Source organism: Lacerta agilis, chromosome 3, assembly GCF_009819535.1.
Source record: "Lacerta agilis isolate rLacAgi1 chromosome 3, rLacAgi1.pri, whole genome shotgun sequence".
Classification (NCBI taxonomy): Eukaryota; Metazoa; Chordata; class Lepidosauria; order Squamata; family Lacertidae; genus Lacerta; species Lacerta agilis.
In genome coordinates, this window is record NC_046314.1 from 111718 (window position 1) to 139353 (window position 27636).

A 27636-nucleotide genomic window follows, 5' to 3' on the forward strand; every position below is an offset into this window, starting at 1 on the left:
ATTTTTTTCAATGAATCCAGGGACACTTTTCAACTTCAGTAGGAATGATAGGATTTTGTCAGGGGACTGATTTGTAAATCTGGGGACTGTGCCTGGGAAATGGGGACATCTGGTAACCTTAGTCTTGCCGCGTGACTGGGGCGCTTGGCTCTTTGAGGCTCCCCTTCGCGGGAGTTGCGCAGGGCAGCATCCAGCCGTTGGGTGGTGAAGACAGACGGGGTGAATTGGAGGGAGCCAATCGCAGCCGCCCAGCATGAAGCCGGTGCACCCAATCCAGACTCTGATTCAGCGGCAGAAGCAGTCGGGAATGTGCGGCGGCAAGCGGACCGGGCAGCGACGCAGTGTGTCCGCCCCTTTTGCACTCGCTCGGGGTGGGCTGCGCGAAGCAAAAGGCATCTGCGCCATGCCAGGCAGCAGGAGACTCTCGGCGGAATGGGGAGAAGCTGTAGGACAGGGACCAGAGGAGCGGCAGCCGGAGGCAGGGTGAGTCCCTCCCAAGAGGACGGTTCTCACCTGGCTTTTCCTGGGGTGGAGGAAGCCCCGGGGCTCTTAAAATAGACATGTAACCCCTCAAAAGTGCAAGCAGGTGCCAGGCAAGTTAAGCGGAAAAGAAAGAGATCACCGTCCTCACTGTCTTCTGCCTCCTCCTCCTCCCCTTCTGCGCCTCCTCCACGCACCTATGCCAAGTCTCCCCACCGGAGGGAGTGCAAGAAAGGCAGCAAGGCTAAGATCCAGAGGCACAAAATGTCCAAGGACTTGGGGTGGACGAGGAGTACGACTCAGGGCCAGCAAGTGGTGGGCGCCCTGGACATTTTCTCCGATTTTGAGCCCTTATCAACCTCAGATGAAAGGGAAGAAGGCAAGCTGACTGAAGAAGAGTTGAAAGTGCCACCCCTGAAGGGTAGGCATTTTCAATCAGAGTCCTGGAACTCCCTGAGGAACAACCCATGGAAACAGGCAAATGCTCCAGTGGCAACCAAAGGAGCCAAGTCTACCTTTCCAGGTGGACAGCAGTGTCTGGCTACCTGCCTTTTCTAGACTCATTCCAAGAGCTTTGGAATGCTGAATGGAAAACACGGGGACGACACAAACCGCAGACATTTGATGGCATACACAATGTTAGAAGATGAGCGATTGGAGTTCCGGTTATGGACGGCGGGAAATGGCTGACTAATACCATCTCTCCCGACCCCCACGGGGAATTTCCGAGGCTGTGATGGGAGTAAGCAGCCTCCCAAAACCTTCCCAGGAGTGTGGGAAGGACTGCCTTGCCTGCAGATGCCCGTTAAACCTGCTCCGACCCCGTGCATAATCCCCAATGCTTTAAAATACAAATTAGTGAGAAGTCTTGGGCATGCTTCAAACAAAGGAGGAAAAAGTATTTTGTTTAAAAACTCAACCACTGAACAGCCAAGAAGGAAAACAAAGGAAAGAAGATTTTATCATCGTATCGGTATGTGGAAGCGGGACGGAAAGGGGGGGAGGAACCTCGGACTCTGCTTTACTATTTTATATAACGGGCATACACCCCCCCTCCCTGAAGACCCAACTTCACTATGCATAATAAGTGAGATTTGAAAGACTGACAATTTGATTTTGGTTGAGAAGATTTGACAATATAAATATAAACTGTGTGTGAATTATAATAGATAATGAACAATGCTATCCCTACATGATAATGAGCTATACCGTTAACACTTGGGAGAGGATCAAAGCATTTTATATGTTGATTTTGGCAAAGGGGGAACCCCTTGGACACTGACTGCTCTTAATTGGAGGAACTTGGACGGTTTCCCAGGAATGACGCAGTTGAAATAGACAAACCCGGGCTGTGCAACACAGAATCAGAAGGAGAAGGAAGCCAAAAAATCTCTACAATACACGACACTTTAAATATGACAGGATAATTCTCTTGAAAGATAAAAGTGGAAGCAGACGGGTGAATAACGGCTTTGGAAAAAGATGTCTGGATGTTATCGGGAGAGAATGAAGAGGGTGACAATCCATGATTAGGCTTTTGGAATCGAATCATAGAATCCTAGAGTTGGAAGAGACCACAAGGGCCATCCAGTCCAATCCCCTGCCAAGCAGGAAACACCATCAAAGCATTCCTGACAGATGGCTGTCAAGCCTCCGCTTAAAGACCTCCAAAGAAGGAGACTCTTGAATAGAGTCAAGGGACAAAGCGATTGTATGGTGGTGAAATATGGATTTAAATCCACACAGAGACATTGTTTGCTTTGGTTTATCTTGCTTGTTGGAATATATATAGAGGCTGTGAAAATATTGAAGGACAGAAAACAAAGGACAATAGGTGATCAGATACCTCCGGAGTTTGAAGCATGGGAACTCCCAAACAAAAAAATTTAAATAATAATTTGGTGGATTTGGAACTTTTTTATTGATAATTGGATAAATAATTTGGAATGTAATTTGGAATGTTTCAATGTGATTTTGTTATATTGGAAACTCTAATAAAATGATTTGGGCAAAAAAGAAGAAGAAGATGAGCAATTAAATAGTCCTGAGATGGTATGTTGGGGCCAGTAATGGTGTTGTCCGGGTTTATGTGGCAGCAAAGTTGGCATCTGAGTTTATTGCAGGCTGTTTGACAGTGGAAAAAGACTCCACTGGAGGGTGGCAGACTGTCCTTTCTCTGAAGTTTTTAAGCAGATGTTGGATGGCCCTCTGTCATGGATGCTGTATTGGAGATTCCTGCATTGCAGGCAGCTAGACTAGATGACCCTCAGGTTTACAATTTTATGGTTCAATGAAGTCTAGAAGAGCCCTTTTCAGGACTGAGGAAATATAATAATGACCACCAATGAAAACTATAACTTTTTGTGCTGGCCACCTTTCCCCACCCTGCAAGTGTCCCTTGGAATGGGACATCCTGGGAAATTTAAAGCTGCACCCACCACCCAGAACTTCAAACAGCTCTAATAACTTTCTCTGATAAACCTGAAAATATTTGGTCACTTTTAAAAACTGATTTTTATTAAAGTTTTCACAATAAAACAAAAAGTCTAGAACAAATAGAATCAAAAAGACAAGAGAGGATAGAATGAGAACAAGAAAAGAAATAAAAGGGGGGGACAAAGAGATAAAACATCAAAGACAAAAAAACACCCTTCTGATTCTCTGTCTGCCGGTTACATCAGAAAAGGATGATTTAAGACATTCAGTCCATGTTAGTATGCATCTTCTTCACTTTCTGCTAGACCATATGCAAATATAAGAAAAGGTTTTTTGCTGGTAAAAGAGGGTAGCTGACAATGCTAGCAAACCTCCTTGAGGTTCTTTTTCATTTCTTTATTCTGCAGGAGTGCCTGCAAACCTCAGTTGGTTATTGAGGCAAGCCAAACATTGAGGAAGGGGGTTCAGTGCATCAGAATATGTTCAAAATAGAAGAAAAGTCACATGCAAAAGGCAGATGCTATTTAATTTTACAGACCTTTACTTCCTTTATCTCCTTTTTGGCCTTTCATACTTTCCATGTCTACATGATCCATTTTTCCTGGCTCTCCTCGTAGACCAGCTTCACCCTTTTCACCCTTTGAGCCAGGATCACCTCTGAGCCCCACAGCTCCAGGAAAACCCCTGTCACCTGCAAAAAGCATGTGTTAATTAAGAACAGTAAGCCTTCATGAATAAGGAGATTTGCCTCCAAGAGCACAGAAAAAAATATTCTCAAACCCTCCAAAGAGGCATAGAAATGCACAATCAGATTGAAACAGGGTTTATTTCCAAGCTTTGCACAGTGACAGAAAAAGGCAATCAGTTCTACAAGTACTGAATTCAGGAACCGGCTGCAAAACAAAATTTGGGAGAGCAATTATGTGCCACCAGGTGATTGCCGGGAGGGTGGGCGGCTCTGTCCACCAATCAAAGGTGTCTGCAAAGGGCTGCTCACTTCTGGCCCTGGCCCTGTAACAAGATCCAGTTCTGTCCAGTGGTACCTCGGATTAAGAACTTAATTCGTTCCGGAGGTCCATTCTTAACCTGAAACAGCCATGCTCCCGCCGCATGTTTCTGTTCTCATCCTGAAGCAAAGTTCTTAACCCGAAGTACAGTACTATTTTTGGGTTAGCAGAGTCTGTAACCTGAAGCGTCTGTAACCCGAGGTCATAGCTGTTAACCTTTCCCTTTTTTGCGGGAAATTCCTTTATTCCAGCCATAGCTGGAATAGGGAAGGTTGACAGCCTCCCCAGAAGGGAAGGCAAAAAAAAAGGGAGGGTTGACAGCTCTGCTCGAGGTACCACTGTATCCCTGTGCTAGGAGGTACACATAAACTGCAACATTTTTCTGTACCTCCCACTTGTAAAAAGATTGCAGAGTGATGGAATTAAACCAGGGGTGGGTAACTTTTTCCAGCTGGCAAGCTGGATCCTTTGTAGTTCAATCTGCAAAGAACCAAACAGAGCTTGAAGTCAGTGCTGGTCAGCTGATAGGCTTTCAAGCCCTGCTTTGGCAGGAGTCAGGTGCACAATGGTGTTCCTCATGAGGAACACTGCAGCGCAGCCAATCCCAGCAAGCTTGCTGTTGCAGCATCCTTTGCCATGGAACAATCCAGAGCATACTTAAAAGATCCCGATTGCTTGTTGGCAGCTGAGACTCTTACCTGTCCCACACCTAACATCACAGATGACGTCAGTTGTGGAGCAGGAAGGTATTCTGTGACAAAGTGGCCTCCCTGGCCAAAGGGGCACAAGCTGGGCCTAACCAGGCCTGTGGACCAGAGTTTCCTCACACCTGAATTAAACCAAAGGCCTGGCTTCACTTGGCCAGTTAATCTACAAATTGCTCTTACCTTTTTCACCTGGAGCTCCAGAAGATCCTGAAGGACCAGGAGGACCTTGGCTTCCAGGTGTGCCCATAACTCCCATTTCTCCTTTGATTCCTAAACCCAAATTGGAACAACTGTTTACATTTCTGTGACTTTTCTAATACATTTCAATTTCACTCTAATAGTTCAGCCCAGCAGGCTTTATTGTTGAGGGGGTGTTGTTTTATCATTCTATTGCTTAGTGCTAAGGTGGAATTTGTGTCAGCATCACATAGGTAGTTCTCAACATACTTAGTAGTTACTTTTTCATTTATAGTTTCTTTCTCATAAGTGTGTTGGTAGTTACAAAAAGATAAATAACACACATGTGTGATTTGTTAGCCATCCTTCACTGTAAGGATTGGTTACAGCAATGTACCATATTTTTCCATGTAAGGTTTTTTTTTAAAACCAATAAATTAGGTTTAAAATAGGGGCTTGTCTTATACATGGGTAGTGCTGAGGGGTGTTTTCTTAATTTGGACTCCCCCAAAATAGGGGACATCTTACACACGGAAAAATACAGTAATTATACAATTTGAAAACAAGTAAAACAATTTGTATAGAATTACAAAAACAAGTAAAAAAAACACCTGAAGCAAAATCAGCACAATGTAGGTCAAGCATAACAGAAGAGACGGGTCCCACAAAAACACCTTTCAGAACTGTGCATCTTAAGCATATGACAGAAGATGCATACTGAAGATACTAGCAAGAATTCTGCAAAGAGGACCATTTCGGGGCTGCCACAGAAAAAGCCCTCTCCCAGGCTGCCATTCCCCACACCTCTGAAGGTGGATGAAGGTTTTTTTTTTTTTAAGCTTATTCCTGGGTTTTATTATTTGCTACATATTTATTGGGTTAAATTGTATTTTGAATAGTTTTATTTTCTTTAACTAGATTAAAACCATATGTTTTATTATTGTTTTAAATGACCGGAGCATTGAATGGCAGGATATAAACTATTCAACCAACAGAATGAACAAATATCATTTAAAATATAATTTGTTTGAACTTTGTATAATTTTTTATTTGTATGGGATGCTGAGTGTGCTTATAGTTCCATTGGGATGTGAAGTTTTTACTGAATTTGCCACTTCTTACATGACATTCAGGTTCTAGGATGCCTACTTTAGATCAGAAACGTAGGAAGTAGGTACAAAGAATAGGCATAAATGCAAGTTTTCCCCACTCATATTTATGAATTACACAAGCAGGGTCAGAGAAGTAGCCGGTGTAAAATGGACAACTGTGAATGTACATCTCTTGAACACAGCTTAAAACTTCCAGGGCACTTCGCTCTGAAACCGTTTGACAACACCCTAATTTGTTTTTCGTGGGTTTGTTTTTTTTTGGTCAGGCATGCATTTCTTTTTCAAGCATAATCAAGACACTCAGAACTTTGTATCCCTTTGTATTTTTGAAATGAAAGTGCTCTAAACAAAGGAGAAAAAGTACAGAGTTCTATGCAACTCCATTTCCTTCTTTCTCATGATATTCCTTATATATTTAGAACTATGTTTCACTGTAAGAGAGGGGATGATGTGACAGAAAATAACTGGAAGGAGGGAAGAATGTGTACCTGGGGCACCAGGGCGCCCTTCTTGTCCTTGTGGGCCAGGTAGGCCTGGCAGCCCTTGTAATCCTGGCAACCCCGGAGATCCTTGGCTACCTTTATCTCCTTTGGACCCTGGCATGTCTAGCCCAGGAACACCCGGGTAGCCCCTTTCCCCTTTGATTCCTGGAGGTCCTGCAGTAATAAAGAGAAAACGATACAATGTGGCTCTTGATAATAAAATGTCCAACACAAGTAAGAACAAATGACACATGGCTCAAAAATGTGGCTGGGGAAATCCTTGCTTTTGGAATAATCGTTCTACCCTATCCATTTTTGTTCTCCTGCTACTATTCATGTCAGGTTACTGATGAATGTAAAGAACCTTATAATGCAACAATTATTGCAAAAAAGTGTACAAACTTTCATTATTCAAGGAATAATTATGAAACAAAACTTGAATTTCCCTAAATGAAATCTTCTGTCAAATTTGAATGCATTGTTTTAGAAGAATACTAAGACTACAATCCTGTACACAGTTTCCTGGAAGTAAGGTCCACTGAATTTCTTCGACAGTCATTTGTAGCCAAGTAAGGAAGTCTTCCATGAATGGTGAGTCCATAAGTGACTGTGGAGGCCAATTCTGGAGGACTAAGGGCTACTGCAATACTATAATTCCATGCATGTCTACTCAGACATAAGCTGCACATTGTTTCAATGCGACTTACCCTCATAGGAGGAGTACATAAATGTTCTAAAATCAATCATCCTACAGTTTTATTCAGATTGCTGACAAAACTCAGAAACATAAATATCCATACAGTTCCTTAAAAAAAGAATTGCACAGTGCACATCCAAATTTTGTTTAAATGTATGTTACACTGTACATCTTACAAACATAAATGGAAATGGAACAAATACAAAAGGAACAATTTACCTATAGGTCCTGGAGGACCAGATTGTCCTGGAACCCCAGGAGGGCCAGGAGGGCCTATTTCTGGTAAACCGGGGGAGCCCTGTAGACCTGGTATTCCAGGAGGACCAGGGTCACCTAAGTGGAAAATCAAACAGTGGTAGCAAGTTAACTTGGGTATTACTAATTAGAAAGATTATTTGCCACTGACTCTTTACCTGCTGCCTTTCAGGAGAAGAAACGGTTAAGGAGTAAGCCCTACACAAATCTGGAATAGAGTCTCTAAGGTGGTTGGATGGCACCTGGTACCCCTCCTCCTGGCAACTTCTGCAGCCAAGTTGGTGCCAAACACATTGCTCTGCCTTCCTTTGGAACACAGCAGTGAGACCAAGGCCTCCATACACTCAGGACCTCCATACACACTGCCCAGGCTGGCACCCCAGGGAGGTCACTTTGGTACTGCAAACGCGGCAAAAACAATGCAGGAGCTACTGGTCTCTGCAGCCACAGTAGGTGCTCTGATTTTCCAGCAGTATGACTTCACCCCCAGAGATGCACTCCATTGTATCTTGAGATAGATGGATGTCAACAACAACTCCTTGTAGAATGAACGAGTGAATTATTTATGAAATGCTTCCCATGAGTGATTTATAATACTCCATATACCCTCAACGCCACTAAGGCTAAAACCTTACAAACACTTATTTGGGAGTCCCATTTAATTTAATGGAACCTACAACTGAGTAAATCTATTGTATAGGGCCAACATGGTGCTGGGAGAAAAGAGGTGCATGGACTTCCCTGAAGTGAAGAAAGGAGAAATAACAAGGAGAGATTGAGAGTAATGTGGGAAATAGATGAGGTATAAGGCCACCCAGGTTATGTTTGGCCATAAATGTCACCTAATGTGAATTATTGACGCAGGTGGGAAACCCTGCATCATAACAATTTAGCTAGTAATGGCAAAAGGCTTACCATGGGATCCTGGCTGACCAGTCACACCTGGAAATCCTTTTTCTCCTGGTATGCCAGGCAAACCTCGATCACCTTTTGATCCGGGAAGGCCATCTCGTCCTTGTGGACCAGGAAAACCTTTAGGGCCTGGGAGACCTAATCCAGGTTCACCCTTAATGTATTAGAATAATCAGACATTATTAAAATGAAAGCAAGCGTCCCATCAACAAATAAGGACAACGGTGCAATCTGGAGAGATTCGTGCACAATCTTTCTTTAACACCATAAACCATGGTGTCCTGGATCAAGTGGTGTGTGGGAAGGATATTGGAGACACAGTTCCTCCTTGCAAATTGCTTGAGTCCAGAGAGTAGCAAGAGGAGAGTGTTCTTTGGTTCCATGGCACTTGTTTTGTGTGGTTCTGCAGGGCACTATTGAGTCTCTACTGCTATTTTACAGTGCAGGATGAGAGACAACAAACTGAGTCTGAATCCTGAGAAGATGGAAGCTCTGTGGGCAGGTGATTCCTGGGTCTGGAAGATAGACCAGTTGCCCATTCCAGATGCAGAGCTGTCAACCTTCCCTTTTTTTTTGCATTGGGAAACAGCGGTAGCTGTCAACTCCCTTTTTTTGCAATGGGAAACAGCACTGGAATAAGGGAATTTCCCGCAAAAAAGGGAAAGTTGACAGCTATGTCCAGGTGGGATTGCACCACTTCTTAAAGAACAGGGACACAACTTGTGGGGAGGTCAATCTTTGTAATTAGATGCCCAAGTGACATTTACCAGCCCTATTTGGTATGCCACCTATAGATGAATCTGAATTGGGATAACCTAGCTGCTGCAGTCCAGGCATGGCTATCCATGACAATGGATTACTGCAATGTGCTCTGTGTGGGGCTCCCCTTGGGCCTGCTCTGGAAACTCCACCTAGTGCAGAATGCAGCTGTGAGGCTGCTGATGGGGATAAATTCCATCAGCATATTTTTGTAAACCACTTTGAGGGTTTTCTCTCTCTCTTTACAATTAAGCAGTGACCTCTGCTAAACATTTACTGGCTATAAGTTACCGAGCCAGGTCCACAGTTCTTGTGTAAAGTCCCAAATGACTTGGGTTCACAATACCTTATGGCCTGACAAGAGTTATATCTTGGCTTGATTACTGAGATAATCCAGTGGAGCACTGCTACTTGTCCCCCTATTACAGAGGCTTGACTGTGTTCAGCTAGAAGCTGAGCCATTTCTATGCAGTGGAAAACTTTTCCATCAAAGATTCAGCAGGCATCCTTGTTACTGACTTTCAGGTGTCTCCTTAAAACCTTTTTATGCTGACAAGCTTAAGCAGCTTTTAAAAACTTTCTTGTTTTGAATTACTATTTTGTATTGTTTTTATGTTGTTTTATGTTTTATTGTCGACTCACAACTTGCACAGGGGTCATGTTCCAGAGATAGCATGTAAAGCCAAAATGGTATATAGTCACCCCCAAATGGAACACCGAACAGTTCTTACCCCACACCAAGTAAGGGGCCATCTGACATCTCAGAAGAGTGTCCCAGAGCCAGTAAGCAAGGTGGAGAGTTTAAAAGCTCTTTTGGCACCAGGAAAACCTGGCGTAAAAATAGCTTTAAAGCTTTCCATGTGTTTCATTTGTGCCAGCCAGCCATCAAGCATGTAAAGTTGAAATAGTGCAAATTAAATGCATGTAATTTGCATGTATATGCCTAAAGTCAACGTGCAACATACGTGTGTGTATATATATATAGAAATAGATATAGATATATATATATATATTCTTTATGAGTTAGCAGCATACAAATATAAATCATTAAATATTATTTAGGGGATCTTACAGCAACATTTAATTCAAATGCTAATATGCCAAAAAGCAAAGTACTTGGGCATTTGGATCACCCCCCCCATATAAACCTATTCCAGGATAACTACACGAAAACTTGGTTAGACATAAAAAACAACAACACAAAAACAAAACAAAACCTTGAAACCTGGAGTAGGCTGAAGCTTTAATTTCTGGGGATTTCCACTATAAAGATGAACGTCCTCCCCAAATTAATATTTTTATTTCAAATGATCCCAATACTGGGTGAATCAGGCTGCCTCAAGACATGGCAAAGGGAGATCTCCAAGTTTTTATGGGAAGGGAGAAGACCCAGAATCAAACACCTAATTTTAATTGATATAAAGAACAGAGAGGGACGTGGGTGGCGCCTAGGGCTTGCTGATCAGAAGGTCGGCGGTTCGAATCCCCGCGATGGGGTGAGCTCCTGTTGCTCGGTCCCAGCTCCTGCCCATTTCTGTGCCCTGCTCTGGTTCGCCAGAAGCAGCTTTGTCATGCTGGCCACATGACCCGGAAGCTATACGCCAGCTCCCTCGGCCAGTAACGCGAGATGAGCGCCACAACCCCAGAGTCGGACACGACTGGACCCAATGGTCAGGGGTCCCTTTACCTTTACCTTTAAAGGACAGAGGAAGCTTTTCCCTAAAAAATTTGAAATTATACTATGAGACAGCCTGCTTCACTTGGTTAAAGTGTACTTTGCAAGACCCAGACCTCCTAGACTTGGAGGGTTTTGATAATTGATGGGGAAGGCACGCATACCTAATTTATGGGAGAGCCAAAATACATAGAAATTTTACAAGTCATATGATCAGAAAATCGTTATTTGCAGTTTGGGAGAAATACAAAAATTTGTTAGAACCCAAAGTCCCGTGGTGGACATCTCCAATAGAAGCCTCTGCAGTGAAAAGGAGAAAAACTCAGGAAATCTGTCCTACATATAAAATACTCTTAAAGGAAGAAAACAACCAAATAAAACTAAAAAGCTTTGAGGAACTAAGAGAGTATATTTCTGATCGGTTCCAATACCATCAAATATTTGAGAAATTTAAACTTGATAAACAAAAAAATTTCAAGATTTGAATTTGAGCTAGTAAATTCCAAAAGCAAAGCCCTCTCTAAAATGTACTGACTCCTCCTTGACTGGGAAGTCAAGGAGGAGGAGGTTACAGCAGCCATGGTGAAGTGGTCTCAAGACTTTGAGTATGCAATAACTATGTCCAAATGGGAAATTTGGGGGGAAATAATTAAAAGTTCACAGCTTGTTATATCCTAAGAGAGAATGTTTAACCAATGGTTAACCGATGTAACACTGGTGGTATTTAATGCCTTGGAAACTTTCTAAGATGTATAAAAGTGTCCCAAGCAACTGCTGGAAATTAGCATTTGACTAATTTCAGTAGTAGCCTTAAGAACGATGTGAGACTTAAGACAAATTAAGAATTAGTTAAAATATTATGATACGGTAGTTTGTATTGGCAGCAAGTTATGTGTAATTGAATTAAGAAGTAGACGGGAGGTCGGGCTTATAGTTAAATGATTATTTTTCGCTTTAACGTTTTGTGTTTTTTAGTTCTTTTATTATGATTTCTACTTGTTTTTCATTTGGTAATGGTGTAACTGGTGTTTTCTTTTTTGTGTATTAATAAAAAAATTAAAATGATAATGATAAATATGTCTAATAAGTTAAAAAGTAAAAACTGTCCATCATCTTTCTGCCATTCCCATATCACTGGTAAATCTACTATGATGTTATAGAATAATAATGAACCTTGTAATATCACAGAACCAAGGTGCCAGCAGAAGAAAGTTCTCATACAATTTTGTGAGGGAGATGAAGAATTGATTTGGAAGGAATAAACATTTCACATAGGACCTAGGATGGGAGAAGATGCATCATGTCAGCAGAAGAGGCTAATGGAGGTAGCAAGAAAGGTTCAGAAATGAAACAGAAAAAATTGAGAAGTTCCACCACCAGAGGAAGTTCATGGGTGGTGGCCCAGGAGATGGCATTATTCATGGAAGCCCCTAAGCTGTGCAACTTCCTCCCTAGAGGTGTGTGTGCGGCACCTTCCTTACGTAGCTTTGGGCATGTGGTGATAGTCACCTCTTTCCTCTCACCTTTGGCACTAGATGTGTGTGTGAGCTCGCCCTATTCTCTTGACTTAAAGTTGTCATAATTGATTTTAATATAGGGTTACTAGATGTCCCCTGTTCCTGGGGACAGTCCCCAGATTTGCAAATCTGTCCCCGGACAAATTCTGTCCCCGGAATGTCCCCAGATTTGCAAATCTGTCCCCGGGAAAAGTGACAGTGGCAGCCTCAGCAGCCCGGAGCCATCCTGGTAGCACAGCTGGCTCTGGCTGGCTTCAGGAGCTGCTAGCTGCTTGCTGCTGTGACGCCCACCATTTTTCCTCGCTGGAAGTCCCCATATGATGTGTCTTGTGCGCAACACATCATATGAGGACTTCCGGAGAGGGAAAATGGAGGGCGCCACGGCAGTGAGCAGCTCCTGAAGCCAGCCAGAGCCGGACTTCCGGTGGCGGCGCCGGCTCATGCAGACGGGAGCTAACGCTCCGGTCAACTTCGGTGTTTCTCGGGGTACCTGTGACCGCGCCACGGCCCCCGTAGAGCCACAGGAGGGGAGTCCTGTGGACAGGGTTCTTGCGGGCACCAGACGCGTCGTCCCAGCTCCTGATCTACCCCCGTAAGGAGGAGGATTGGGCGAGCTGGGCTCCGGCGCGGTGCTGAAGAAGCCATTGCTGGCCGAAGTTGACGAAGCAGCGGGATCTGCTGGGTTTTAAAAAGAGCGCCCCATTCTTCTGAAAATTGATTGAAAATAAAGAGACTCTGTAAGTACTGAACGTATTGGATTATAATTTGAAGACTTTTTTGGAAATTTGGCTTGCGGAGGGAAACGTAAAAGCAGGGAGTCCGTTTCCCTTTGACAGCGGCAAGGCGGAAGCAGAGTGAATGAAGCTGTGCCGCGGACTTTTCTTTGATCTTTAAAAGACTTTTTAAGCTGCTTTCACGATTCTTAATGAAATTGACTGGTTGATTGACTTAAAATGTGACTATTTGGATTTACTAAAAGGCTAAGAAGACACCGCTACACCCTCTGGATACGGAGACCGGGTCGGTTAGCGGGCTGCGTTATTTTGTTTAAAGTTGTTTCACTTCTGCTTTCAACTGGAGACTGTTACATTTGGCTACTTTTTTGATGTACTTTTCCTGGATACACTGCTTATTTGACTGAGATGCCTTGGTGAGGTTACTGTTAAGATACTTTTCTTGACTTTGGAGTGAAGTTTGTGAAGTTTGTGGGAGTTTTAAAACTTTGAAAAAGACTTATTGACGCTGGAGGCATCGGGACTTTTATTTTGAAAACTGCTGTGACTGTTCTGTTCATTGTTCTCTGGCACTGTATGTTTGGTCTACCGGCCACCTGGCATTTGCAGCAAGATTGTTTTGAGACTGGCTACTTTGTATATCTGGTGGTGACCTTGAAAAATACAGCTTTCTGCAGGATAGCAGTAAGCTTTTAATAAGTTGCCAGCAAAGTACAGCAGAAGAATGCAAACCCAGGAAACAACACCTACATCTGGATCTGTCTCTTCCAGGATAAGATCCAAAAAAGGTGATGAAGAAAAACAGAGAAAAGGGTCGGCTTCGAAACCTTTTGAGGAGCAAATGCTATCTGCTATTCAGAAATTAAGTGTCAGTCTGCAATCAGTGCATAGTGAACTTAAAGAAACAAGAGAAGAACTTAAAGGGACCAGAGAGGAACTACAAAGTGACATTAAAAAATCATCTGACTCTTTGCAAGCAGCAATTGCTTCCGTTGAGAAGACAGTGACTCAGAACAAAACTGAAATTACTAGAATTGGAAAAGAGGTTGATACACTTAAAAAGGAAGCTAAAGACGTTGGAGAAAAAATTAAAAAAGTGGAGACTAAAGTTGAAAATTTGGAACCAGAAGAGATTCAGAAAATTAAGATACAGCAGAGAGACCTACAAGAGTCTTTGGCCTTTTTGCAGTTGAAGGAAAAAGAGACCAACATAAGATTGAGAGGCGTCCCCGAATTTGAGCAAGAAAATTTGAAAGACTTTTTAATTAAAGAATTTTCGGGATTCTGGGAGTTGGAAGAGTTGGATCTACGAACATCTATAGTGAAAGCATACAGGTTTGGAACGAAAGGAAAGAAGAACAAGAAAGCAGTGAATGATTGTATGGTGGTCTTCCAGAACAGGATCCAAAGAGACCAGATTCTTGACTTCCACTATAAGAACAACTTGGTGATCCAGCAGAGACCAATAATTATCTTTAAAGACATCCCACGTTACTTTTTAGATAGGAGATTCCCTTACTACGATCTAACTACAGAATTAAGAGCCAGAAAAATCTCCTTCAGCTGGGAATTCCCAGAGGGCCTGACTTTCAGATACAAAGAGAGAAGAGTAAGAATAAGATCATCTGAGGACAAGAAGAAATTCCTGGACAAACACAGTGCAGATTTTGTAGGATCCTCTTTGGATCCAGCAAGGCTCCGAAAACTGGATTTTCCACCTCCGGGAAAACCATCATCAGGAGAAGGAGAGAACAGTGAAGAAGAGGAAGAAGAGGAAGAAGAAGAAGAAGAGGAAGGAGCAAAGGGAGGATCGAAGGTTTAAAATGGCGTTGAAAGTATTAACGTGGAATGTCCACGGCATGAACCTGAGGCCGAAAAGACACAGAATATATCATATATTAGAGAAGAAAAAGCTAGATATAATTTGTTTACAGGAGACCCATGTTGTTCGGCATCACAGAAGGATTCTTCAGAATAAGAAATTAGGCCAAGAATTTATATCGTCTGACAAGGTCAAGAAAAGAGGAGTTGTGATCTATGCAAAAGAGAATTACAATCCAAGGCACCTATTTAAAGATGAGGAAGGAAGATTCACTGCAATAGAAATTACAGTACAAGGCGAAAAAATTCTAATACTGGGACTCTACGCACCAAATGAAGGAAAATCAGATTTCTACAAAAAAATACATGACCTGCTGATGGACTATTTGGACTATAACTTAATTTGTTTGGGAGACTTTAACGGAGCGGTCTCTACAATGATGGATAGATCTCAGAGATCTAAGATTACAAATGAAGGCAAACTGCCAAAAACCTTTTTCAGAATGATTGAGAATTTGGACTTGATTGATACTTGGAGGCTGAAAAACCCAACAGAAAAGGAAGCAACTTATTTCTCTGAACCGCAGCAGTCATGGTCGAGGCTAGATTATGTCTGGGCTTCTAGAAGTCTGGTACCTAAAATCCAAAAGGCAGAAATTTGTCCTAAGACGTGCTCTGACCACAATGCAGTACAGGTGGACTTCAAAATCTATTCCAAGGATTCATTTCGGTGGAGAATGGATGATGCGTTATTAAGAGACACCAAGCTAGCAGAAGAAGCAGCTAAAAAGATGAGAGAATATTTCCAATTAAATTTAAACACAGAGGTGGAGAAAAGAATAGTATGGGACGCTAGTAAAGCAGTTATGAGAGGGTTCCTCATAAGGGAAAAAGCAATTAAAAAGAAACAACAAAATTTGGAAAAGGAAAGAATTCTGCAACAATTAAAAGAAAAAGAGAAGAAGTTGAGAGGACACCCGAAAAACCAACTTATTCAGAAAGAAATAAAAATATTACAGTCCCAATACTCTAAGATTTTAAATCAGGAAATTGAATGGAAAATTAAATTGATGAAACAAAGAACATTTGATTCAGCAAATAAGTGTGGAAAATTGCTGGCATGGCAGTTGAAAAAGAGACAGAAATTGAATACCATCACCAGTTTGAAGATTAATGACAAAACAATAGAGAATCCAGAAGAGATAAGAAATTGTTTTCAAAAAATTTTTAAACTTCTATATAAAAAAGATAATGTGGAAGAAAAAGATATTGTGCAATTTTTGGACAAAAATGGTTTGCAAAGAGTCCCAGAAGAAAAAGCAAAAATACTCAACCACCCGATATCGACTTTCGAATTGGAAGAGGCAATTAGTAATATGCAGATTGGAAAGGCCCCAGGACCGGATGGACTTACAGCAAAATACTACAAAGTGTTAAAGGACTGGTTGATTCAGCCCTTGAAAGATGTTTGTAATGGAATATTGGAGGGAGACAGGGCACCCGACTCATGGAAGGAGGCGTATATTACACTAATTTTAAAATCAGATTCAGATGCTACCCAAATGAAAAGTTATCGACCAATCTCACTCTTAAATGTGGACTATAAAATATTTGCAAATGTGATGGCCTCTAGACTGAAAGGAGTACTGAAAGATTATATCCACAAGGATCAAGCAGGTTTTTTACCTGGAAGACACATCAGTAGTAATACAAGAAACATTGTGGATATATTGGAAAGACTTGAAAAAAAGATAAATACAGATGCTCTACTTATTTTCATTGATGCAGAGAAGGCCTTCGATAATATCTCTTGGTGTTTTATGAAGAAAAACTTGGAAAAGATGGGAGTTGGTCCAAGATTTCTAAATGGCATAAATGCTATTTACACAGAACAAAAGGCTAAAATAATAATCAACAGTGCAATATCGAAAGAGATTAGAATTGAAAAAGGAACGAGACAGGGGTGCCCGGTCTCCCCACTGCTATTTATCACGGTCCTGGAAGTTCTTTTGAATATGATTAGATTGGACAATACGATAAAAGGAATAAGGGTGGGAGAAAAGGAGTATAAACTTAAAGCCTTCGCAGATGATTTGGTGTTATCTTTACAAGAACCAGAAAGCAGTGTGACCAGAGTGTTGGAGACAATTGAGAACTTTGGAAGAGTAGCAGGATTTAAATTGAATAAAGCCAAAACTAAAGTGTTGACAAAAAATATGTCACCATCGCAGACTCAAAGATTACAAGACCTGACTGGATTGAACTTTGTTAAAAAGGTTAAATATTTGGGGGTTAATCTGACTCCAAAAAATATAAACCTGTTCAAGGACAATTATGAAAAATTATGGCAGGAGATAAAAAAGGACCTGGAAACATGGACTAGGTTAAAGTTATCCCTCATGGGCAGAATAGCGGCCATCAAAATGAACGTATTACCAAGGATGTTGTTCCTGTTTCAAGTCATACCTATCATAGATAAGTTAGACTGTTTTAGGAAATGGCAAAAGGATTTATCGAAATTTATTTGGCAAGGGAAAAAACCGAGAATTAAATACAAGATTCTTATTGACTCTAAAGAGAGAGGGGGTTTTTCCCTACCGGACTTGCGGTTGTATTTTGAAGCAGCCGCCTTTTGTTGGTTAAAGGACTGGTTTAAGTTGGAAAATACAGATCTGTTGGATTTGGAAGGACATGATAATGTGTTTGGATGGCACGCTTACCTGTGGTACGACAAAGTAAAGGCTCATAAGGCATTTAAAAACCATATAATTAGAAATGCCTTGTATCAGGTTTGGCTGCGTAATAAAGACTTATTGGAGAGAAAGACCCCTAACTGGATTTCTCCAGTTGAGGCGAAGGCTCATAAAAGACCCAACATGCCTGCGAAATGGTTGAAATATGCAGATATATTACAACAAGAAGGTCAAAGCTTTAAGTTAAAAAGCTATGACCAAGTAAAGGAAGGGGTGTATGATTGGTTGCAATATTATCAAGTAAATGAAGTTTTTAAAATAGATAAGAAAGTTGGCTTTCAGGTAGAAAAATCTAAGTTGGAAACAGAGCTTTTGGACACAAACTCCAAAAATCTCTCCAGGATGTATAATTTGCTGTTGGAGTGGTATACGAAAGATGAACTGGTAAAATCCGTAATGATTGATTGGGCAAAGGATGTGGGACATAATATTTTGTTTTCAGATTGGGAAAGATTGTGGAGGGAAGGTATAAAATTTACTGCATGTAATTTGTTAAAAGAAAATATAATGAAGATGATTTACAGATGGTATTTGACACCAGTTAAATTAGCGAAGATGTATCATGGATTGAGTAATGAATGTTGGAAGTGTAAGAAAGTAGAAGGTACCTTCTATCACATGTGGTGGACGTGCCCAAAGGTTAAGGACTTCTGGGAGAAGATATATAACGAGTTGAAAAGAGTGTTTAAATACACATTTCCCAAAAGACCAGAGGCCTTCCTATTGGGCATCTCCAACCATGAGATACATAGAAAAGATAAAGTGTTCTTTATGTATGCCACAACGGCCGCAAGAATCTTAATTGCGAAATACTGGAAGAGTGAGGAGTTACCGACTGTAGAGGAATGGCAAATAAAGACAATAGACTATATGGAACTCGCGGAGCTGACCGGGAAGCTACGTGACCAGAGGGAGGAGGTGGTGCAAGAAGACTGGAAGAAATTTAAGGACTATTTGAAATATCGTGAAAGACTGGATGTTTGAGTGTTAGCAGCTGGAATATAGGCATTAGCTATAGAATGTTAGATATTAGGATATAAGAAGGAAAGAGTGAATAGTAGAAGAAGATATTATAATATGATTAAACAAGATGTTGTTATTGATGTGTTACTTTTAAGAATTTGAGATAGAGATAACAAAGGTTTTAACTAATAAGCATTATTATGACTGTGGATTACATTGGTTAAGAAACTGCTAAAATAGATTCATTAAGAACGCAGATAAGGGAACGGGGGAAGTTCTATAATAAGACTAGAAGCAAGAATATAAAAGTTAGAAAAATTTTGTTTTTGTCTTGTATGTATTGTATCGTTTTTTGATTGTTTTTATTTCTCTTTGTTTTGTTTTCTAGGTTTCTTTTTTGTAGTGTAGTTATGTTGTTGTGTATTCTTCTATTGTGTGTTTTGAAAAATTTAATAAACTCTATATATAAAAAAAAAGAAGCCAGCCAGAGCCAACTGCGCTACCAGGCTGGCTCCAGGCTGCTGAGGCTGCCACTGCCGCTGCCGCCGCCACTGCCAAAGGGGAACTAGGGACATCTGGAGGTACAGATTTCCTGCCCTTTCCCCCCTTTGTTTTGACTGATCAGGGGAGGCTTGGGAGGTGTGGGCGGGCAGCCGTTGCCCAGTTTTTAAAAAACTCTGTGCATTTATGTTTCACAGGGTGCGAAAGAAGGGCTTTGCACCTTTATACAATATGCATGTGTGCTTGGGCCCAGGGTCTTTTGCCTCACCATCCTCACTACTGACTCCCTGTTGCTACTCAGCTTCAAAAAAAAAAAAAAAGAAAAGAAAAGAAAAAGGGGTCCCCGGATTCATTGAAAAAAAATCTGGTAACCATATTTTAATATAGTATTTTTAAAAAATGTTTTAACCCACCCTTGGACCTCATGGTGAAGAGTAGGTAAGAAATCAGATAAATAAACAGCTTCCTTCCTGCCCTCTAGCCCCAAAGGCCCTGCCAAAAAAGGAAAAGGAAAAAATACAATTGTGCATGAAATGGAATTAGATTCTTAAGAGCTCCAACTCTGCCCAAATGAGATAGAGCTGGTGTCAGATGACACCCCCACCGTCTGGAGAAACACAAAGTATGCCTGAATAATCCAGGAGAGGATGTCAAGCCATGCATTAGCAATGCCTTCCTGGAGTCTCTAGAGATGGTGGCCAATGTCTGAACCTCCATGACTGCTAGTACCTGCAGCTATAATTGGTAGAAGTTAGATGAAGCTCTTAATAAATACCTTTTGTCCGTGTGCCCCTTTTGCACCTGGTAACCCTGGAGAACCGGGTTCTCCCTTTTCTCCAGTTACACCTGGTGGGCCCGACTGACCAGGAAAACCTACAAAATCAAATACGTGATAATATGCGGTTATGTTAGAAACACAGTTTTTAAAAATACAGGGAATGACTGGATTTGAAAGCAGTAATTTTAATCTGTTTTATTATTTTAACTTGTATGTTTTAAAGTAGGGTTGTAAATATTTATTGCTTTTACTGTTTTATCTTTTGTAAACCACTTCAAGTTGTTGTTTTTTAATAATCAAGCGGTGTATAAATTCTATTAAATAAATAATAAAATAGAGAGGGTGCTTGCTATCTGACGGAGTACCTACTGCTTCTACATCAACATGCTCATTTTTAAAGACAGGGATGGGGACCCCCCCCCCCCCCCCCCGCCTAGAAGAGCAATCTGCCAGGGCTGCATATTAGTGGAGGGTGTGACCAAAGCTAACCCACACTCTTTGGCTGCATTCACACATCACAATAATGGACTGATGCCTTGCCTCGGTAATGGACTGGATGAGAGCAAACAAACTGAAGTTCAATCCAGATAAGACAGAGGCACTGTTAGTGGGTGCTTCCCCAGACCAGATTGCTGGAAGGTGGCCTGCTCTTGAGGGGGTTACACTTCCTCTGAAGTAGCAGATATGTAGCTTGGAGGTACTCTGACCTGGATCCTTTGCTGTCGCTTGAGGGTCAGGTGGCCTCAGTGGCATGTTGTGCCTTCCATCAGCTTCGGCTGGTGGCCCAGTTGCACCCTTATCTGAACAGGGATAGCCTAAATTCTGTTGTCTAGGCTTTGATAACCTTTAGGCTGGATTACTGCAATGTGTTATACGTGGAGCTGCCACTAACGATAGTTCAGAAACTTCAGCTGGAGCAGAACTCGGCGGCCAGGTTGCTCACTATGGCAAGACAGTTTGAGCATATTATACCAATCCTGGCCCAACTGCACTGGCTGCCAATTAGCTTCTGGGCCCAATCAAAGTGCTGGTTTTGACCTATAAAACCTGAAATGGCTCAGGACCACAATACCTCAAGGACCACTTCTCTCCATATAAATTGATCTGGACTCTGCGTTCATCATCTGAGGCCCCTTTTTGTATGCGTCCTCCACATGAGGTCCAGAGCATGGCAACACAAGAACGGGCCTTTTCTACAGTGGCTCCCCGTTTGTGGAATGCTCTCCCCAGGTGCCTTCCTTATATATCTTTAGAAAATGGCCTTTCCTGTCAAAAGAACAACCACCATTGCATCACTCTCCCTCAGTAAGCCTGCTGCTTCACTGGGTGGCTGCAACAGTGGTGGACATGTTAGTTAAGCTCACTGAGAACTGACTGGGAGAAGAAATGAGCTTTGCTGGCAAGACGGATCTCTTTCCTTTAATCCTATGCAGAGACTGTGACCTGAGCCACAGTCTCCTGTTCCCCTGTTCAACAAAGACTGTTGGCTTTCATACAAAGGGGGAAACAACCAGTGAAATGAACACTTCTGACAGGGAGACTGAGCAGCAAGCTTTGCTGCAACACAATCCTGTCAGTCCCAGGAGCAATGCACTGCAAGGAAAAAATTCTCATGCTGGCAAAAAGGGGCCAAATATAAAATATAAATATAAAAAAACCAGGAGGAAAAACAGGGACAAAGAGCAGGGAACTTTTCCCTTTTCTTTTCAACAATGGGAAACAGGGATCTCATTTCTTATGATTTGAATCCATTGGTTTGTGTCCTGGAGCAGGAGAAAATAACCTTGCTCCCTCTTGCATGTGACAGCCCTACATATGTTTGAAGATGGCTATCATATTTCCTCTCAGTCTCCTCTATTCCAGGCTAAACTCCCTCAAGTTCCTCATAAGGCTTGGTTTCCAGACTCTTGATCATTGTTCATAAAAAGAAGGGCAGGGGGAAATGAGATTCGTCTGGCATTACTTGTTTTTGAGTAATCACAGCATCCTTTACTAGGACCTTTCCTGGTATCAATAAGCTCACCAGTTGGTAATCACGGGTTTTCTGTTTTCCTCTTTTTGAATATGGGGACATCATTTGCCCAACCTCTGATCTGCAGAGGCCTCACCTTCTTCTCCAAGAATTCTCAAAGATTATAGACAGAGGCCCTGAGATTAAATCTGCAAGTTCTTTTAGTACCCTTAGATGCAGTTCATCAGGCCATGGAGACTTGAATTCATTTAAAGTACCTAGGTGTTCCTTTACCGCCTCTTTTCCTATCTCCAGCTACAGTTCCCTCCCCACATCATTTATCCTGTTATTATTTGTTCCAGTATCACAGTTTTAGTCTTATACCTACATAGCTGGATTTACCCTACATAGCTGGATTTCCTAGATTTACACCACTCTCAAGAAAAATAATAATAATAATAATAATAATAATAATAATAATAATAATAATAATACATTTTTACTTCTACCCTGCCCTTCCTGATCCAGAAACCGGGCTCAGGGGGCTAACAACAGATATAAGACAATGATTAAAACAACTTTAAAAACAGCTAAAAAACAGCATAAAAAACAAACACCAGTGGGATCCCCAGGGCTAACTGGCCAGGTTAGTTATGCTAGGCCAGTAGGGAGACCAGGGAGGAATTTTAATGTGGGGACCCAGAAGGGTTTCTTCAGAAAAAAGGGAAGGGGAAAAGAAATAGGGGATCAGGCTAGATTAAAAGCCAGACGGAATAACTCTGTCTTACAGGCCCTGTGGAAGGAGGTCAGGTCCCGCAGGGCCCTAGTCTTGTGGGACAGAGTATTCCACCAGGTCGGAGCCAACACTGAAAAAGCCCTGGCCCTTGTAGAGAATAATCTGTCTTCTTTTGGGCCTGGGACCCTTAAGCTATTGTTATTTGTGGACCTTAAGGTCCTCTGTGGGGCATACCAGGAGAGGCGGTCCCGTAAATACGAGGGTCCTAAGCCACATAGGGCTTTAAAGGTCAGAACCAGCACCTTAAACCTGACCCTATACTCCACCGGGAGCCAGTGCAGCTGGTAAAGCACTGGATGAATGTGATCCCGCGGCAAAGACCCCGTGAGGAGCCTCGCCGCAGCATTCTGCACCCGCTGGAGATGGAAAAATGTCGCCTTAACTGTTGCTGTAACCTGCGCCTCCATGGAAAGGGAGGTGTCTAGGATTATACCCAAACTCTTAACGGAAGGCGCTGGTAGAAGCAGAGGTAGAACACTTGGTGCTCTCTAGCTGTTAAACGGCCAACCATGGAGGCGCAGGTTACAGCAAATGTTTACTACAAAGAACATTTTACATTATTTAATTTTTATTTTATTATTTATAGGCTGCCTATCGGATTATGCCTTCTCTTACAACCACAAAATAAAGCACAACATACCTGGGAGCCCTGGTGAGCCAGGAAACCCAATTCCTGGTGGACCTGTCTGGCCTTTTTCACCAGGCAGGCCAGGCCTTCCTGGGATACCTGGATCTCCTTTGTCACCTGTGCAGTTAAAAACAAAATGACCCATGTTTAGTTCTAACCAGTGCTTTTTTTGGGGGGGGGGGTACACAGGGGTATGCATACCCCTGAACATTTTGTGAATCTTTGTACTTTTGTCCATTTACTGTATTTCTTTTTCACAATTTGAACTGTAAAATTGTGGTTTTCTTGAGTCAAAATGAGACTACACCTAAACATTTTGTTTTTTAGGGGGGAAAGCACTGGTTGTAACACAAACAAGAGAATTTGGGTGAAATGGGAGAGCTACAGAACAATTCCCCACATTAATATGAGATAAACTACCTTGGATGCCCTGAATTCCAGGGGGCCCAGGAATGCCATCTGCTCCTGGAGAACCAGGCAGAGAAATGACGCTCCCAGCTTCACCTTTGGGTCCTTGTAATGCATGAAAAAGATACATGCTTGTTAATTTGCTATGTTATCAATCAGTTGCTTTTCATAATAAGTAACATTATCTCAATAATATACTCTCCTACATTTAATGGACGAAAGAGGAAGAAGAGAAGAGTAACTCAGGTTGAAATCTTAAACATACGTACTAGGAAGTAAGCCCCACTAAATACAGCAAGACTTATTTCTGAACAAACACGAATAGGATCCTTCTGCACCCAGCGAAGAATAACATTTTTACCATATCGATATATTGTTACACTATTACTAGCACATACTCATTTTGATTCTTTTTCCAAATACGCTTTCTGGCGTTTTACATTGGTTCTTTCCCCCCAAGAACACCAGCAACTAATGTTTTAAGTTGCTTCCCTATATATAAAGCTGAAAATATTATAATAGCCACACATGAATAGAAGTTGTGGGAAATGGACATTTTTTCTACCTGTGCATTTTTGTTCTCTGAGGTGCTACCAAGGCTTTCCTTAACCTGGGGGTGATCCCTCCCTCTGGAGGACACAAGATCACTTGCTCAAATTCTTCTCCAATGGGAGAGACCACCTTGTCTGGCTTGTTGCAGCTGCTATTAAAAAATGGCTACATTCTGAGAGAAAAAATAATTTTTAAAATTTAAATTTAGTTATAAACATTGCTGGGAGGGGAAGTTTTAACTGTGTGAAGAAATAAATAATAGCCCGCTTCTGGCCGAAACAAGGAACAGTCTTCAATGGCCAGGTCAGAGGGCAGCTGGAGAGGCCCAGTGTGGCGGAAGCGGCACTGAGAGACTCTGCTCTACACGGCATACGTCAAGGGAAGTCCTCTAGGAACTAGTGAGTTGACTTGCAAATGAGAATAAAAGTGTAAAGAGCCTATTAGCTGTGCAAAGGGGTAAGAACTAGAGAAATAATATAGCTACTTCTCTGAAGCAGTCTCAGTCTGAAAGCAAGAATAACATCATTTTAAAAAGCAGAATTCAAGTAAGAGTAACCTATTTTAATTTTTTTTCAAGTCTTTTATTTTTTGTATGAGATTTTTATTTAACTTTTTCATAATACAATAAAATAGAAGCTTAAAAATACAAATAAGGATAAATAAAATACAGTCTTCTCTAAAAGCATTTCTTATCCCCACAGAAGATAGTAAGTAGCTCCTCCCAGCTCTCACCTGGGCTCTTTCCTTTCTCCTCCAGGCTCTCACCTGGGAGACCAACATTTTCCTGTCTCTCCCCCAGGGTCCTCCATCAACTATCTCCCACCCCCATGAGTATACAATCTCTGGGCCTTAATAAAGGCGCCAGCCATAGGACTCCAAAGGAAGTGGACTCCATTATGGTCACATATGGGCTAATAATCCATATTTATTACTATTGTACATCCTTTGGTTCACATCCAGTTTTGTATGTTCAAATTCCATTTTTTCTTGTATTTCCATTTCCTGTTGTATTTATGATAATATCCTGATATCCTCTTCTAGGACCTTCCATTTTCATTTTTTCCAATCTTTTTCCAGAGAGAGTACCATAAATTTAGTAGCATCATTCTCTGAATTTGCTCCAAATCGTATGCAAAATAAATTCTTTCTGCTAGAACTGAAAGATTGAAGTTTTCCTAAAGCTTTTTTTTTAATCTCAGCTCCATCAATGTAATATCCAGATAATTCTCCATTTCATTGTTTGTGATTTTATCTCCTCCTCCTCCAAATCCTTGTATGGAAGGCATTTCCATTCCAGCATCTGTTTTCTTCAATTAAGCTATTCCATGCCAATTGTTAAGTAGTTCGGTTGGCAGAACATGAGCCTCTTAATCTCAGGATTTTTGGTTTGAGCCCCACATTGGGCAAGATTCCTGCATTGCGGAGAGTTGCATTAGATGACCCTTGCAGTCTCTTCCAAGTCTACAATTCTATAATTCTGTGATCATCCAGTCCTTCCAGCTTTTCATTGATTTGGTCTGAAGCCTCTAGGTATCCTTCATTTCCATTTCATGTATCTCTGATTCATTTTCTTTCCCCCTTCAACAACTCTTTTCTGAGAATGCAGGGGCTCACTCCTCCTTGCCTGTTCACATACTGGTACCTTGTACACTGTTTTGTGTTTTCTGAAGGACTCCATAGGATGCTACCTTATACTGAGCCAGGCTATTGGTCCATATAGTTCAGGATAGTCTACACTGACTGGCAGAGGCTCACCAGGATTTTAGGCGGGGTTTTATACCAGCCCTTCCTGCAGATGCCAGGCATTGAAAGTGGCCATAGAAGGCTACAATTCATTACCGTGGGAGTTGTCTTGTAGTGTCCCACAGGGTTCCAGGTTTTTCCACATGCTATTTAACATACGGCTTATTTTCAGGGGATGTCTTATTTTAACCGCGTTGCATCGGTACGCTGCATAGCCACGCCTCTCCAGGCTGTTTTAATGGGAGGTACCACGTCACTATGGCTTATTTTTGGGGAACGGCTTATATTTCGCAAATGCATAGAAATCCTGCTATGGCTTATTTTATGGCTATGTCTTATTTTAGGAGAAACAGGGTATATACAAAGCCACTGAAAATATTCACCGGAGATCTGAAGTGAAGTGCCATCAATATGCAGATGACACCCAGACCCAGCTCTTAATTCTTTCTTCCACCTAAACAGGGAGAAGTGACTGAGGTGTCAGACTAGTGCTTGGAGGAGATGATGGGCTTTGTGTGTCCCAAGTTCTCATTTCCAGGGGGTGGGGAGACAGCCTCTTCAGGACAGGGTGGCCCTTCCCTGGAAGACGCAGGTCCACAGCTTGGAGGTGCTCCTGGGTTCATCATCAGTGCTGGAAGTTCAGGTGACCACAGTGGCTGTTTCACTATCTATGGTCCTTTTTGGATAGAAATTACTGCCCTTCAAGACAATTTGGAAACTTCAATTGGTTCAAAATCCACCAGTCAGGTTACTACCTGAGGTGCCATTTAGATCTCACATAACCCAAACAGCTTCACTGGTTTTCAGTTTCTTCCCAGGCCCAATTCAAGATGTTCATGTTGGGGTTTAAAGCCCTAAATAGTCATTTAGGCCCCAAACACTTGGAAGACCACCCCCTTCGCTACAGCCACCCTCAAGTGGTAAGGAAAGCAGAGGAACCCTCTTCTTAGTTCCTCCACCCTCAGAAGCTTGAGGGCTGGTTGCTTAGGAGAGAGCATTCTCTGTGGCAGATTCTAAGTAGTGCAGCTCTCTCCCACCGCCAGAGATACATCTGTCATCTTCCTTATACAGCTTTCTGCCAATGCTATTTACCCTCTTTACTCTGGCATCTGATACCCAAGATGTATATTTTAAGGACCCACCTTGTTTTTCTGATTGTAAGTGGCTTTAAACTGTTTTTAACATTGTGTTTTAATTGTTGCAATCTGTCCTGAGAAGCAAGGATGAAGAGTGGGTATAAAATAAACAATAGTTGTACAGGAAACTATCAGACACTCTTACACTCAAATGTGAAAATCAAAAGGTAGCACTTTTTTAGATCTTAATGTAAGTCACAGAATTTGAAAAGCACTTTATCTCTCACTAGCTTATTGTTTCTAACATTACAATGCTGTCCTTTAGAGTCTTTTTTCAAAAACTCATGAAGTTTCACACCAATTCTCCTGCTAATTGTGTGACTGATTTTTTAAAAACATTTTGTGCAGTTTTGGTATTGCTGATATTGTCATCTGGGTATATAGTAGCTATTTGTATGACTACCATCAGTAGTGTTACCTGGAAATCCTGGTGTGCCGGGAATCCCTGAAATACCTTTGTCCCCTTTATCACCAGGTGGTCCAGAGGGCCCGACCCCTGGGGAACCAGGAAAACCTCTGTCTCCACGGGGTCCTGGAAAACCACTTATTCCTGGGAGGCCACGTTCTCCTTTTAACCCAATTGTTCCCTGGTTTTAAGAAAACAAGAAAACAATAACCTCTTCGCCTTACACATCAAAGAGTAACATTTATTTTAT

General features: G+C 41.8%; 1 protein-coding gene across 1 annotated transcript in view; it reads right to left on the minus strand.

Annotated features, from left to right (window-relative positions):
• The window catches only part of COL4A1 (collagen type IV alpha 1 chain), a 170746-nt gene that overhangs the window by 50518 nt on the left and 92592 nt on the right, over positions 1–27636 (minus strand). The window contains exons 26-34 of the mRNA XM_033145547.1: positions 27399–27567; positions 23562–23654; positions 23154–23258; positions 19764–19861; positions 8269–8419; positions 7318–7431; positions 6408–6575; positions 4811–4900; positions 3455–3607 (exon numbers count right to left, since the gene is read on the minus strand). Coding sequence (XP_033001438.1) covers positions 3455–3607; positions 4811–4900; positions 6408–6575; positions 7318–7431; positions 8269–8419; positions 19764–19861; positions 23154–23258; positions 23562–23654; positions 27399–27567 — 1141 coding nt within the window. The remainder of the gene's footprint in view (positions 1–3454; positions 3608–4810; positions 4901–6407; positions 6576–7317; positions 7432–8268; positions 8420–19763; positions 19862–23153; positions 23259–23561; positions 23655–27398; positions 27568–27636) is intronic.